General features: G+C 36.0%; 1 protein-coding gene across 3 annotated transcripts in view; it reads right to left on the bottom strand.

The window, feature by feature from the left end:
- LOC135275602 (uncharacterized) overlaps window positions 1–15,745 on the bottom strand; it is a 392,966-nt gene extending 377,221 nt beyond the window's left edge. For all 3 annotated transcript variants that reach the window (XR_010343208.1, XR_010343209.1, XM_064377796.1), the window contains exon 1: window positions 15,378–15,745. Coding sequence is in view for 1 of the 3 variants with exons in the window: in XM_064377796.1 (XP_064233866.1) it covers window positions 15,378–15,465 (88 nt within the window). In the remaining 2 variants the exon portion in view is untranslated. The remainder of the gene's footprint in view (window positions 1–15,377) is intronic.
- Between the last annotated feature and the right edge of the window lie 1,591 nt (window positions 15,746–17,336).

Here is a 17,336-nt window from a genome sequence, read left to right as displayed (position 1 = left end):
AAATGACTACAGAAAGAATAAATGGGCTTGTGAGGTGACTATCCATTCATTTTTGTCCATTGTGTTTTTTGATGATTAGAGTTGTCTGAACTCATTTTCTGACTCTGACTTCTGCCTCAGGCTGAATAAGCTGACATCTTTATTTCTGAGCTATTTCTTCAATTCTTCCCATCTACAAATTTTACTTTGCCAAGTGTGGTAAGAGCACTTCCAATTCTGTTGTCTCCCTGAACTTTGATAGAACTAGAAACATGAAGTACAGAACAAGGAATGAGAATATTTGGACCAAAAACAAATCACGTGCTAAAACTTGGGTTACAGAAATAAATGTAGCCAGTCTCGAAGGAGCTCTTAATCATGAGAGTGGTGGTATGCAATCAAGACAAAGTTACATCCGGTGAGTACAAACATTCATTATCTGTTACCAAAATACTAAGCATAAGGCCCAGAATCTAAAGATAATTTTCTGGAAGATGTTATCGTTAAATTGGGTAATCTGTCATTTGTTCAGAAAATTTATTTATTGACCACCAACCACTTAGTAGTCATTCTAATGAGTGCTGTAAATAAAACAGGAGGCCCAAGCCATACTATCATTGCCCTCATACAGCCTAGTGACCTATGGGATTAGTAGAGACTTGGGAAGAAAGAAGAGTGACATTCTTTTCAGCAAAAATAGCAAGAGAAATTGCATGCTGGTGATAATAAATTTCAGATGATCTGAAATGTCCAGGTTACAGGTACACGTGGGAGAAGGGGCAGCGTATGGAGAAAACCAGTGGAGGCCTTGTACTAACAATATGTCAAAGGGTTTAGAAGTTTTTCATGAAGAAAATTCAGGATGACTAAAATGATTTAGAAGAATAGCGCGATCATATATACAATTTAGAAAAATTGTACTGTAAATAAATGCAGTAGATAGATGGAAAGAGAACAAGACTGTAAGTAAGTATTCTATTAGACTATAAGTAGGTATCCTATTAGAATTTCATTATAACAATCCTGGCGAGGCGTGGTGGCTCATGCCTGTAATCCCAGCACTTTGGGAGGCCAAGGCGGGCAGATCATCTGAGGTCAGGAGTCTGAGACCAACTGGTCAATATGGTGAAACCCCATCTCTACTAAAATAAATAAATAAATAAATAAATTAGCTGGGCGTGGTGGTAGGTGCCTGTAATACAAGCTACTCGAGAGACTGAGACAGGAGAATTGCTTGAACGTGAAAGATGGAGGTTGCAGTAATCTGAGATCTCATCATTCCACTCTATCCTGGGTGATAAGAGCAAAACTGCCTCAAAAAAAAAAAAAAAAAGAATTTTTTATAACAATCCTAAAAGGAAATTGTAAGTTTCTTTGAAGATAGGCATGGCTATGAGTATAGAGATAAGCTGAATGATATAGTGAAAGTTAAAGTTTCAAATCTCAAGGGAAAAGATTGGTATAGAAATAAAGTCAATCAAGATATTGGACACAGACCTTTCATTGTGAAATATTCTGATTGAGAACAGGCAGGTGGTAACCTTAATTTAATTGATATTTTCTATGTGCTCTGGTAATGATTTTCTCCCTCCTGGATCTCCAGCCATATGCTAAGTTTTAAGTGCTTTTCTTTTTTCTTTTGGTGAGATCTTCTTGGATAGTGCCTGTTAATTTCACAAAGGTATTTAGCTTATCACAAATTCAAATGTTTCAGCCTAAATTTAACTCAAGAAAAAACCTGTGAAAATCATAATTTGAGACAATGATGATGTCTTCTTTGATTTTATGTTTGGAACACAATTACTTCCAGTGATGGAGGAACTTACAAAGTTCTTAATCCACGATCGTTGATTTTGCTCAGTGACAATCTTTTGTTTCAATCTGTTGCTCGTAAAATGTTAGAACTATATCCTGACAAGTTTTCAGAAATATGAATCTGTGATGAAACACACACAATATCACACTCAATTTTAAAAAGGTCTTAAGAGAGAATGAAAAGTAATCCTCACATATAATGTTGAGAACTTTGGTTTAAATCCAAAACTGTGTGACATAGAGGAAGAACAGAGTAGTTTAGTAAACTGTATAACAGCTCTATAATTCTTGTAACATCTTTCTGAAGCTCTATAAAGAGGTTTGCCTATAAACCAGGATGAGTTATTCCTTGGTCCTTTTCATATTACCCATCCATGTTTTTCTTGGTCTTAAAAGAAAACGGGAACAATAAAAAAAAAAGAACATGGGGAAAATTCCACACACACACAAACCAAAAGGCTCTCTCTCTCTCTCTCTCCCTCTCTCTCTCTCTCTCTTTCTCTCTCTCTCTCTCTCATGTGTGGAAAGGAGCTCAGTCACTCCTAAGCCTGGTACTCTCCCAGTTGGGAGAAAGCCTCAATCATATTAGATTGCACCAACCATGAGCAGAAACCAACATTCAAAGGGGGTATTTGCAAAAGCAGAGCAAATATTCAGAGAAACACTAAAACCTGAAAATGGATGCTGTTAAATTCTTAATCATAATAAGAGCTTTGATTTAATGAGTTCTCATTTGTACTGAGCCTGAGCTAAGAACTTTACATACATTTTCTCACTCAGTCTTAACAACAGCCATATACACAGGTATGTCTGTATTTATAAACAGGAAAATGAAGCTCATACAAGCTAAGTCATATTATTCATTGAGAAGGCAGAAGAGCAAGGTTTGAATTGATAGCTTTCTGACTTCACTCATTTCCAACCATTGTATTATGATAGCCTGGCCTGGATTTTAACCCCATAATGATCCAGGATATTAGCTCTTCTTTTGCTCACTATAAAAAACTTTGAGCTTTCCCAAGGCGATTGAGTATATCATTAAATTATTAACATATAAGCAGTCAACCAGCTGGTTTTTCAGACCAGGATTCTAGTAAGTCATAAAATTGAACAAAGTTTGCCAGAAGAAGAGATGAGTACGAAGGTGGTAGATATGATAAGCATTCTCACCAAAGGGTGAGAAATGTACAAAAGCAAAGAAGTGCATGTTTTAACACTCAGCCCTGCTTTGTTAGGCCATATCCGCAGTCATTGTGTTTCTACCAGACTGAGGACAGGAGAGAAACAATGAGCATTACAGACAGGTGTGTGAATATATGCTGATCCATTTAAGGAGCAGGGTAGTTGAATTCATAATACATCTACACGGACAGGGATCATGCCTTCTCTACGGCATGGTAGGAGAACCACTGCCAGTGAATAATTATTAAATATTCATAATCTAGAACACACTGGACGCTGACTGAAGCTGGATACTTGGAAAAAATAAAATAAAATAACAGGAAGTAAATGAGCCCATATGGTGGTGCCAAGTGTCATCTAGTCCACAGCAACAGCAAGAGATAAGCCAGTCATAGAAATACTCGAGAAGTACGACTACTAGTAGAAACAGCAAAGAATAAGGAGGAAAAATAATCAATGAACTTGATGTACCCTGGGAGTATTTTCATTTTTTAATTGAAAATAACCTGTCATCTTATGCCTTCATTAATATTGGTGACCATTCATGAAAGTGGTAACCTTTGACCACCACTGTCCCCACATCTGGAGCAATATTGTCGCTTCACTGAAATTCATACATATTGCAATCTAGATGCCAGGGTTCTTTTGTTTGTTTTCTTAGTTTCCTGCAATCTCTCACTTCATTTTTATTTCTCTATCATTAACTCTATCATTTCTATCATGACTCTATCATCTCTATCAATCCTTTCATATGATGCTTTTCTGAGTCTCACTGTTATGACATTCATCCTAAATAGCTGCTTTGTGGAGACCCATGCCCCTTCTGATTATTGAAATATTTTCTTAGCAACTTCATTTAAACAACCTCTTCAAATTTACTCATCAGGGTAATTGTGACCGCTGAGGTAAACCACTGTGTTATCTTAAGAGGTGACTGTAGTCACTGGTTGAATTGAACAATTCTAGTAAAATATATGACAAGAAGAAAAAGCCTACTAGGATAGGTTCTATTTCATTTTGGCCAGAATGAGTATTATGAGACTTCCAGAAGGAATTCTAACTGACATACACTGTAAAGAGATGCTGAGAAGTCAGATGTTATAACAGGGGTTTTCTTTGCATGAGCATTTAACAAGTCTTTTAGGAAAACTTTTGAAGAATCATATCAGGAATGTGGAGTGAGTCTCTCCCAAATGAAACCTGGTACACACAGCTCTTTCCAGTATTCAGAAATTGTGCCCTTAACGTTCATCCTGAGGAATAAAAGAGATGAAGGGTCTCGACACTGAACTGAGAGATGGATTGACATAACAAGATAAAACAGTGTTCCTTTGAAACAATTTATGGTATCAATTTACTGTTCTCTGCCATGTTGACATACATATTAAAAATGTAGCCAGTAAGGTAGACTCAAAAGTGAGGGACCAAGCTTCATATGTTATTTGTAACCCTGGAGCATCCATAAGAAAAGAGAAAGAGAAGAGCTTTGTGGAATCCTAATGAAAGGACCCAAGAAACAGAGAACACTCTTGTGCTCCTGTGAGCCTTGCTGCAGCTCTGATGGAACTACTATTAAAATGGACAACATCAGCAGAGGCAGAAGGAGTGATGGTAGCAACGGTAACCATAAAGACAAGGTGTAACTCTGGCAAGGTCTGAACCAGGAAGCAGGAATAACATTAAGAGTGACTTGGTAGGGAAAGATTATAAGGCACGAGCAGTGGCAACTTGTGAAACTGTGTGGTTCTGCAACAGAACCATAAAAATTGAGAAAAGCCTGTGACAAGTACCAGCAAGGAGGAGAGGTGAGCTCCATTACAAACAGGAGAGAGAACTGAAATGGAAGAGTCATGGTTCTGCAGTGACAGCATGGAGAGCTGACAGAGAGGCAAAGCACATTCATTCTCCATAACTATTTCACCTACATTTTCTTTTTGTTCCCCTGACTGATATGGGCAACAGCGGCAGGAGGTAGACTAATAAGAGCAGCAGAAAACATAACTTCAGTATTTATCTTTGATATTTATTGAGGGCACTGCAGGGTGCCCCTGAAAGAGAACGAGGACAATTATTTTTTCTTTTCTTTTTTTTTTTTTTTTTTTTTTGCAGTTGAACTTTAGCAACAGATTTGTACAAAGTAGATTCATGGATGTTTAGTTAACTGTAGAGCATTGGGCAATAGTAATTAAACATTCTGATTATATTTTGCTAGAATTTAAAAAGTAGTGATAGTCATGCATAACTTGCAGGGGTCATTCAGGGGATTAGAGTAGATATGTGTGATAATATTTTGCATAATATTTTATTCATCATAAATATTTTAAAAATTGTAATTTCTCCTCTTCTTTCCCCTTCCCTACTTTAAAATAAAGATTACATAATGAGATTTTGGTTAACAGTGAGTATATAATAGAAAGAATATTTGACTTGGTGATTTGGTTTCTGAAAGTGAGTCTGTTATTAAATCAAGAATAATTACAGATTACTCTTAATCTACAATTAAATTTAGTACTGTTATATAAGAGACTATGAGTAACATAACCTCTCCAGGTTTCAGTAAGTCAACAAGATGAATTCTGAGGTCTTTGTTGGCACTAACACTGGGACTTTCTGGCACAGACTAATTGTACACCAGGATTGATGTACCACCTCTGCCCATGAGGGTGGTTCAGTATGTTGTTAAGTTAGTCACAGATGAAGAGAAGATAAATTCCTTCACCAAGCTAAAATTGCCACATATTTTACAGACATATTTAAAATGTATAAATGCAAGTATCCTGCCAGTGGTATTAAATTCACCATCAGGTATTAGCAGCTTCAAGGTTCTTTAGAGAAAATTGGTTGGCTGGTTGGAGTCAGTCATTGCCTTGAATAAAAATGGCACATACATATAGTCAATAGGACAGAAACCACTGTGCAAGAAATACCTGGCCTTATGCTTCAGAGCTTTAACAGATTGCTGGCTGAGGTGAGAAAAAATTTATTCCTTTTACATCTCACTGTGAAATTAGTCTAAAGCATTCTGGGAACTCACTCATTTCTTTACAACATCTGGAAAGGAGACTGAATATTGATCTCTTTGGACTGCTATGTTTTGTCGAGGGTGACAGTTTCTATATTCAAGGGAAAGGTTATTTGAGAATAATGAAGACATTTCACATAGCAAACCTCAATACACATCCAGATAAAAAGCTGCATTCTTGTCCTCAGGTTGTGCAATTTAATACAAAAGGTAGAAGTAAAAATGTAGAGAACACCGCTGCTCTGCTGCCAATTCATCACAGAAAATATCCCTCAAGACTGCTGGCTGGTGTCATCTGTAGCACTGTCATTTGCCTCGGGAGGGGCACACAGGTTAAAGCTGACAGAAAGGTAGACTGGGCTTTCCTATGCTGTCCTTTTTATGTCATTTTAATTCCATTGCCTGCAGTTGTGTCAACTTTTTTTTCACACTACATATTCATTTCTTACAATGCATGGTTATAACAACAGTGTATACACAGCCTTTATGCTGCCATTTTCCCATTAATTAATTAGTTATAACTGGCATTCAAGATACATAAAAATGTAACTCTAGGATTGTTCCAAGCACAAAACTGTCAGCACTCATTATTGATCTGTTGTAATTTGTGTGCAATTATGAATTCGGTTAAATCTATAGCTGTATGTATGACTAAATTACTAATGAGGGCTGTGATATGGTTTGGCTCTGTGTCTCCATTGAAATATCATCCTGAATTGTAATCCCTACGTGTTGAGGGAGGGATCTGTAATCTTAACAAGTCAAGGGAGGGAGGTGATTGGATCACGGGGGCTGTTTTCCCCATACTGTTCCAGTGATAGTGACTGAGTTATCATGAGAACTGATGGTTTTATAAGTGTTTCAAGGTTCCTCCTTGGCTCTCCTCTCTCCTGCCACCTTGAGAAGAAAGATGCCTACCTCCCTGCTCCCCATGACTGTAAGTTTCCTGAGGCATCTCCAGTCATGCACAACTGTGGGTCAGTTAAAACTCTTTTCTTTATAAATTACCCAGTTTTGGGAATTATCTTTATAGCAGTGTCAGAATGGGCTAATACAACTTGACTACTCTGATAAAACAGGGTCTCTTCTCTCACTGGGCAGATATGACAAAATACTTGAACATTATTTCCCTTTTGCTTTAAATTTCCTATACAAGTTATGATCACTTCAATATTGTTTTCACTGATGATTTTCATAAACTACATTTTAACATTTTTCAATATCTATCAAGACATGTAATCAAGACCTTCAAGAAAGATGTTTATGAATTCCAAGAATACAAACTTCTAGAGATAAAATGGCATTCATAAGAATCACTTTAGAGAAATTATTTTTGCTCTTGATTTTTGTAGATGCACTACTTGAAAGCCTTAGAATAGAGATGATGGGGCAATTGCCTACCCTGTCTCAGATAAATTTGCTCTTCACCAAAATTACACAATGTACATCAAGAAAAAATAGAATTATATCATCTAATATACCACATAATATTCCATTGAACTGAGTAGCAGTAATATTTGTTTATTCATTCATTTTGTTTAACAAAGATGCATTTATTACCAACTATGGACATGACTCTACTTGTATCTAGTCTGTTGCCTTGTTATACTATAAAATTTCTAAAATAATAACCTGAGATATGCTTTTAGGATCCCAGTTGCATCCTCATAAGCAGATCAAATAAATTGAGTAAAATGGGTCAAATGACACATCTTTGCTTTACTTGAGAGGTAGTAGAAATTATATAAAACAGACACCATCAATTCTAAATCAGCTAGCCACATCACCATGTAATTAGCTTTCAGATTTATAAAATTAAACATCTCAAGTGCTCCAGACCTTACTGAGTGACCAGAGACCAAAGCATTGTGATAAGGAGGTCAATGAAGGCCATAAACTAGAGTATCTCCATTCAAACAAAAGAAAATGAAAATACATACAGTAGTATGTATTTCCAGTTGGTCACTCCAATCTCTACCTCCATCCCACCCTAAACCCTCTTTATAACTCATATTAAAGCAATGAGGGGGCACTAATTTTAAACAGACAGTATGTGTTCCCAGAGCATTCTCTCCTTTATCATTTATCACATCTCAGTCCTTATTCAGGCCATAAATGCACCTTCTGACCCTAAAAGACTCACTTACATTAAAATATTAAAATTGAAGGTATCACAATGTTTAGGCCTTTATGTCCTGGAAATTCCTTTTCCCTCATTTTATTTAACTCTTTTTACATGATATTTTCCCCTACAAAGTAGTTTTGCATTCTAACAATGACCTTACAAGGTGCAATGGGAGGTGATGTTTTTCAGGCTAAGTAGCACCATCTGTTTCACTCAAGGAAGGTGGCCACTTAGTCTGCCATTTTATACAGCCCACTGTGGCAGGGACAGAAGTGGCCTTGGGTTACAGGTAATGTCTCTTGCTCTGCTTTGATTGTATCTGAATGTGCAGGTACTAGGAAATCAATAAACAAATTATGTGTGTATGTATACATGTGCTCATCATTTATATTTACACATATGCATTTACTTTTTAATAAAAGGAGGGTTGGAGGATGAGATTATTATATAATGAAAGTTGTGGAACCACAATATTCATCAAAAACACAATAGTAAAAAGTAATTATATTACATCTGATATAACAGAATCAAAAGGCTTTTTTTTATTTGTCACTTTGTTAGGAGTATGGCTTTTTCCATTTTGAAATGGAAATTTCATCACCTGGTTGTCAGTCATTATGCCACTAAGAAATATATAGGGAATGGGAAGAAGGAAAGAAGAAATAAAAGTTATATCCAATTGCTTTAAAGAGAGTGTGAAAATAAAAATTCATTAACATATGCTTTGACCAAAGTGAAGCAAAATAGCTGGATTTTCTGAGTCATAAACTAGAATATCAAAATTCATAGTGAGGCCAGTCTATGGGAAGTAATTAAAATGCTAGCAAATGTTTATTTTGTGTAAGGTACTCTGCTAAACACTTGAAATGCATGATAGGTTTAATCCTCACAACAATTCTGCTAAGCAAGTGTTTCCATATCTCTACTTTAGAAATAAGCAGATCAGTGAAGTCAGAAATCCGCCCCAAGTCACACAACTAGAAATGATAGAGTAAATTTAGAATGTAGATTTAATTCTAAAGCCCAGCACCTAAAACAGTACAAGATATAAAGCAAGTTCTCCATAAATATTAACATATTATCAGTATTATTTAAATATTACATGGTAATGTTTTTTGTCTGGCTCTAGCAGGCCATGTACATTGGTAGACCTGACTGCCACACAGCTGTTGTGATTTGCAGGTTCTGAAGGCTCAATTCAAATGAATAATATACTCATTCTCAGACAAATTTTATATCCCACTCCTAGCTTATATCCTTTCAACTCAGTTACTTTATTTACAGAAAAGTCCAAATTATTCTGGGAAGCATAATCCATAAAAAAGAAACTTTATTGAGACTATATTGAAATGAGGTAGAAGAGGAACAAGCATGAGCAGTATAACAAGGTGCAGAACTTACTTTGTAGATCAATTCAATGCTATCCCCAAACCCCACACCCACTGAGGCCCAACAGTAATGCTTTCAGAGTGACTTCCCCTCTTTGAGAGACTAGGACAGGTTTCATGAATATAACAGTGTTTTGGGGACTCCCATACACATTATTTATTTAAAGTAAGATTACAGATGAAACACAGTTGGTAGTTGACCTTAAAAAAGGCTAGGGAAATTAGGGACTGGGCAGTTGCTTGAATAGGAAAGGAAGTTATTTTCTTTCTCTCCAACTTGGAAGTTAGCTTTTATGTTGCTAGGTAATTGTGTAGGACTAATCTAGATACAATAATAAATGGGGCTATGAATTTGATTACTCATACAGTATTTGATTTTTTTTTTTTGTGGCTGGCATATTTCACTTGGCATAATATCATCAGGGTTCATCCATGTAGCAGAATTTGTCACAATTTTGCTCCTTTTCAAAACTGAGTAATGTCACATTGGTGTTTATATCCCATTTTGTTTATCCATTAATGTGTCAATGAACACTTGGGTTACTTCCATGTTTTGGCTATTGTTCTACAATAGTTTGATGAACATGGATATATGACTATCTCTTTGGGACCCAGCTTTTAATTTATTTAAAAATAGAAAGGAATGTACCCCAATCCAGAAGTGGGACTGCTGGGTCATATGCTAATTTAGTTTTCTGTTTTTTTGAGAAACCACCATACTGTTTCTATAGCAGCTGTATCTATTTTCCATTTCCATCAGCAATGTACAAGGGTTCCAATTTTTCCACATCTAGGCCAACACTTGATTGGTTTTTCCTTTCTTCTTTTTTTTTTATTTTTTATCTTTTGGTAGTAGACATTCTAATTACTGTGAGATATTACAGTATCTCATAGTGGTTTTGCTTTGTAGTCCCTAAAGATTAATGATATTGAGCATCTTCTCTTGTGCTTATTGACCATTTGTGTATCTCCTTTGGAGAAATGTCTATTCAATCTCATTTTTGAATTGAGTTTCTGTTGCTATCGTTGAGTTTTAGGAATGCTCTGTACATCCTGGATATTTACCTCTTACTAGCTATATAATTTGCAAATATTTTCTTTCATTCTGTATGCTGCTGCTTTTTTTATTCCATTCATAGTGCCCTGTCATGAACAAAAGTTTTCATTTTTGAGATGGAGTCTTGCTCTGTCACCCAGGCTGGAGTGCAATGGCCCAATCTTGGCTCACTGCAACCTCCACTACCCTGGTTCAAGCAATTCTGGTGCTTCAGACTCCTCAGAAGCTGGGATTATAGGCTTGCCCCACAATGCCAGGCTAATTTTTTGTATTTTTCATAGAGATATGTTTCACCATGTTTGCCAGGCTGGTCTCAAACTCCTGGCCTCAAGTGATCCACCCACCTCAACTTCTCAAAGTGCTGCTATTACAGGCGTTAGCCACCAAACCTGGCCAAAAGTTTTCAATTTTCATGATGTTCAGTTTGTATATTTTTCTTTAGTTTCCTGTACTTTTGGTATCATATACATAATCTACCTTAATCTACTTTTCAATATTAGATATAATTTCTGGTCACTACATATAGATCCATATCACTGTTTTTAATTCTACGTGGAGTTCAAAAACATGCATGTAAAGTAATTTATGTATTCCTTTATCAACAAACATTTACATTATTTCTAACATTTTATTTTTATAAATTCTGATGTAATAAATATCACTGTTTTTTTATATGTATAAATTACTATGTTAATAGAAAGAGTATCAATGCTTTAAAGAGAAGATACACTTTGTTATTTTGATATAACCTACTAAATTGCCCTTAAAACTATGCTATTTATAATGTAACATTTCCCTCATCCAATTGACTCAGTAATTGTTATCTCTCATTTTTAATTTTTATTGAAATGGGTCAAAAATGACATATTATTATTGCCTTACTTTGAATGATCATTTATGTTAATGCGTTGATACAATTTCATTGCTATTACTTCAAGAAATTATTCATTTTCTTTTAGTTCATTTGTTTTTATGTTTTACCTCACATTTTTGTAGATTCATCTATATTATATTTCTCTTACATATTTTTAAAAATTTTCTTCAAATTATGGTGCTATTGTTTAAACTTTAAATGGAAAATATGCTTATTAATTTTGTTTTGCCATAGTATTTGGTAATGCTTTTATATTTAGACAAGTAAATATTTTATTTTGTTTCAGAGTATTACTTATAACTTTTGAAAACTTTTCGTATCTCCAAGGTTATAAAAATGTTTTCTTGTATTTATATTCAACCACATGCTAATAATCACATCCACCAAGCCTGGTAAAATGTGAGAAGGAATACACGAGAATGTGAATACCAGAAGGCAGAGATCATGGGGAGCCATTTGAAAGGCTGGTTACCACAGCCTATTATCAAAGTCTTGGGCCATATGATAACTTTGCTAATAATGCAGGCATTGAATGTTACATCCCCATGGATATAACTGAAAGCAATAATTTTCTAGAAAACTAATTCTTCAAGCAGGCATTATCTACCAGTTTTGGAAACATATACAGATATACAAATATAAACATATATTTGATTTGATAGAAAACTATAAATTTTTTTGAGCTTATGAAGCCACTGATTTTAAATTATAGCACTATAATAGAGAAAGGAAAACAAAAAGAGAAAGAAAAAAAATAAAAAAAAAAATTACAAATTATAATTGGAAGACCCATCAAATATAAGGTCAGATGTTTAATAAACACCTTAAGCTTCATTTTGAAATGTTCACATTGAGATTTATGAAATATAATAGGTTGTTATAAACTAGTTTCCTTCACAGAACTTTCAATAACTCTAAGATATGGATAATTACTTAGAAGTAATTTGATTAAATTCTGCAATGAAAATAAAATAGAGTGACTGAATGGATTTTTAAAACTCCAACTAAATTTTGCCTTCAAGAGACTCACTTCCCCTTTGAGAACACATGTACACTAAAAATAAAGGGACAAAAAATGATATTCCATGCAAATAGAAGCCAAAAGAGAATAGAAGTAGCTATACTTATTGTTATAGTACATTTTGGCTGGTATAATAAAATACCATAAGTAGAGAAGCTTGTAAGTAACAAAAGCTAATTTCTCACAGCTCTGTAGGCTGGAAAAGTCCAAGGTCAAAACACCAGCAGATTTAATGTCTGATGAGGAACCATTTTCTGTTTCATGAATAATACTTTCTAGTTTTGTCCTGACAACCCAAAACCATTTTCCCCACAACAGAAAGTATTTTCTGTCTCATGAATTATACCTTCTAGTTGCGTCCTCACAAAGGGGTGAACAAGCTCTTTGGGGTTTATTTAATAAGGGCAATAATTCTACTTGTGAGGGATTTGTTCTTATTACTTAATCACTTTCAAGTGGCCCAACCTCCTAATACCATCATCTTGGGGTCAGAATTTCAACACATGAATTTTGGGGGGAAAAACAGCATTTAAACCATAGCCTTTTTATTAGATAAAACAGACTTTAAGTCATAAACTGTAAAAAGAGACAAAGAAGGTCATTATATAATAATAAAGGAGTCAACTTATAAAAAGAATATAATAATTAAAACTATAAATGCATGCAACTTTGAAGGATCTATAAATAAAAAGTAAATATTAACAGTTCTGAAGGGAGAAATAGAGAATGATACAATAGTAGTAAGGGACTTCTATATGCCACATTCAACAATATGTACATTATTCAGATGTAAATCAATAGGAAAACACTGTACATGGTTTCACCTTAGACCAAATGGACCTAACAGACAAATAAAGATAATTCCATCCAGCAGTACCAGAATGCACGTTCTTCTCAAGCACACACGGAACATTTGCCAGGACAGATCATGTGTTAGGCTACAAAACAAGTTTTAACAAATTTAAGATTAAGAAAATAGAAAGTTTCTTTTCTGACCATAATTTTATGAAACTAAATATTAATAACAGAAAAAAGACTAATATATTCACAAATATGCGAAAATTTAATGCCATGTTTCTGAAAAACCACTGGGTCCATAAAGATATCAAAAAGGAAATGGAAAAACAATTTGAAACAAAACGTGAAACATAAACTACCAACATATACGGGATGCAGAAACAGCAATTCTAAAGGGGCTGCGTAGAGCAATAAATGCCTATATGAAGAAAATAAAAAGTCTCAAAAAAAAAAAAAAAACCCTATCTTTACATGTTAAGGAACCAGAAAAATAAAATAAGCCTAAAATTAGTAGAAGGAAGAAAATAACAAAAATCAGAGCAGAAATAAGATTTTTTTAATAGAAAAAAATAACAAACAGTTGGATTTTTGAAAAGATAAACAAAATCAGCAAAGTGTTAGGTATACTGACTAAGAGAAAAGGAGAGAAAGAGGAGACACTGCAATTGATACCACAGAAATGCAAAGAATATGATATGGTTTGCCTCTGCCCCTCCACCCAAATCTCATCTTGTAACTCCCACAGTTCCCATGTGTTGTGGGAGGAACCTGGTGGGAGTTGACTGAATCACGGGGGCGGGTCTTTCTTGTGCTGTTCCTGTGATAGTGAGTCAGTATCTTGAGATCTAATGGTTTTAAAAACGGGAGCATCCTCACACAAACTCTCTTCTCTTGTCTGCCACCAGAGACGTGCCTTTCACCTTATGCCATGATTGTGAGGCCTCCCAGACACGTGGAACTGTAAGTCCAATAAACCTCTTTCTTTTGAAAATTGCTTAGTCTCAGGTATGTCTTTATCAGCAGCACGAAAATGGACTAATACAGAATCTTAAGACACTACTATGAACAACTGTACATCAAAAATTGGATAACCTAGATGAAATGAATAAGTTGCTTAAAAAACAAACCCCCATGACATGTCTTGAGCGATGCAACAGATTTTCACATGCACCCCAATACCTAAAATAAAAGTTTTTTTTTAAATTTAAAAATAAAATAAATTAGTAATCAAAAACTTCCCTCAAAGAAAAGACCAGGAACAAATGGCTTCACTGGTAAATTGTGCATCCTAACATTTAAGGAAGAATAACGGCCAATATTTCTCAAATTCTTTCAAAAAATTTAAAAGGTGAAAATACTTCCAAACTTACTTTTCGGGCCAGCATTACCCAGATACTAAAGCAAGACAATATGAAAAGGAAATTATATGCCAACATAAAATGAATGTAGATGCAAAATTCTTCAACAAAATATTACCAAACCAAATTCACCAACACATTAAAAGAATCATACGCCAAGATCAAGTGGGATGTATTCCTGGAATACAGGACTGCTTCAACACATGCAAATGAACAAATATACACAGAACACCAAAATAACGAAAAATAATACGATTATAACAATAGATGCAGAAAAAGCATTTGACAAAATTTGCTATCCCTCGTGATAAAAATTGAATAAATAAGATATAGAAGGAACGAATTTTAACACAATAAAGGCCATATATCACAAGCCAACAATTAAAATCACTCAATTATGCAAAGCTGAAAACCTTTTCTCTAAGATTAAGAACAAGATAAAGATGTCCACTCTCACCATTCTTTTTCGATGTAGAACTTGAGGTCTTAATGAAAGCAATTAGTGATAGCAGCAGGAGGCAGACAAATTCTTAGGAGGAATGGGTGAGTCCCCAGTGAAACGCGACCTTCCAGCCAAAGACAGCCTGAAGCCTAAAATCCAGGCCACCAGTTCGGAGTAGAATCCGCAAGCGGAGTGAGAACTTCCTGGATACCTTTCAGCCAATCAAATAACGTTTTTTCCAGGCCGGCTCGTGGACCAATCAGCATGCACTTCCTCCATCCTGAGGCCAGGTAATCCATGCGTCAGGATTACCCACCTGCGGGTAGGGGCAAACCACTCCAGTCTCCTCTCTGCTGAGAGGCTGCTTCACTTTGCTCACCCTCCAGTTGTCTGTGTAACCTCATTCTTCCTGGATATGACCCAAGAAGTCAGGACATGCTGAATGGCCGGCATGAGAAGGGCTGTAACGTTTCCCTGGCTGCCTCGCCCAGCTGCCGGAGGAGCCAAAGGGGCTGTAACACGTTTCTGGCCAGCTCCCCGAGCTGCGGGAGGTGACATGCTCCTGTTTGTTGGACTGAGGCAGGGAAGAGCCGCGACCCTTCTGGAAGCCCAGACCCTAGGACTCCCTGGGTCAGAACTGTAACACTATACATGCTTCACCCTCCGTTGGTGTCCGGCAGCTGCCCCATGTAACTGGAAGTGGCGGCAGGGCTGAGCCAGCCCAGAAGCTGAGGTCCAGAGCGAGGTGGCAAGACTGAACTAGCTGAAACGTGTAACCTATGATTCGCTGATCTGTGGGTGGCAGGCATGAGAGAGCTGCAGCACGTGCTCCCACCCTTGGGGCTTCCCGGTTGCTGTGTCTCCAAGTTTGGGACATCACCACCTTCCCTTAGTCCAGATGCTGGCGCCTGCATCAAAAGCTGCTTGTGGTATGCCTGGTCCAGCCGCAGCCTCAGACAGAACCAGTGACTGTGTCAGTGACTGGGGCTTCCTGCCCTGCCACAGCAGCCAGTGCGCTTGGTTGTGCACAGCGAACTGACCCTGTGCTCGCTCACTCACACACAGCTTATCACTCTGCACCTGGCTCCTGCTTGGTGGGCATAGGATCCAGGCCAGTAACATGAGCCAAGCACAGCCTGCTGGGCCAAGTGGGCAGAACGAGCCCAGTGGGCACAAGTAAACTCAAGTAGAGGCACTGCCAGCCACAGTGGTTTCAGGCTGGGGAAGTGACACCCAGAGGATCCTGTGACATTAGGCAAGCAAAATGAATAAAAAGCAGCTAAGTAGTAAAAGAAAAGTTAAATTGCCTCTGCAGGTGACATCATCTTTTACATGAAAAACTCTCAATATTCCACCAAAAAACAACCTGTTGAACAAGTAGTCTAATTCAGTAAAGTTGCAGGATACAAAATGAACATACAAATATCAGTTATGTTTTGATGCACTAACAAGCGATCTAAAAAACTGTCCCGTTTACAATAACATCAAAAAGGATAAAATACTAAAGACTAAATTTAATCAAGGAGGCGGAAGATATGCAAATTGAAAACTATAAAGCATTCATGAAAGATACTGAAGAAGATATAAATAGAAATATATTTTGTGTCAATAAATAGAAAGTATCAATAATTAAAAATGGTCATACTACATAAAGTAATCTGCAGATTTAATGCAACCCCTACCAAAATTTCAAAGATTTTCTCCTAGGAATAGAAGAAAAATCCTAAAATGTGTATGGCTCCACAAAAGACCTCAAATAGCTAAAGGAATTTTGAGAAAAAAAGATAAAAACTGGAGACATCACACTTCTGCATTTAAAATTATATTACAAGCATATTAACCAAAACAGTTTGGTTCTGGCATAAAAATATACTTATAGACTAATGGAACAGAATAGAGAGCCTAGAAATATACTCATGAATGCATAGCCAACTCATCTTCAACAAAGTCACCAAGGACATGCAATGAAGAAAGGATACACTTTTCAACAAATAGTGTTTAAAAATCTAGATGTCCACACACACCAAAGAAATTAAATTGGTTCTTTATTTTACATTATACACAAAAGTGACTCAAAATGGATTAAAGATATAGGTGTATTACCTAAAACTCTAAAATTCCTTGAAGAAAACATATAGCAGCTCCATGACATTGGTCTTGACAATAACTTTCTGGATATGACACCAAAAGCAAAAATAAATAAATAAGTAGGATTACATTAAACTAAAGTTTCTGCATAGCAAAATAATGATAATAATAATAAAATTAAAAAGGC

Source organism: Aotus nancymaae, unplaced genomic scaffold, assembly GCF_030222135.1.
Source record: "Aotus nancymaae isolate 86718 unplaced genomic scaffold, 86718_ANA_hifiasm-v0.15.2.pri h1tg000017l, whole genome shotgun sequence".
NCBI lineage: Eukaryota > Metazoa > Chordata > Mammalia > Primates > Aotidae > Aotus > Aotus nancymaae.
Note: the sequence above shows the minus strand (reverse complement) of the source record. Positions and strands in the feature narration are given on the sequence as shown.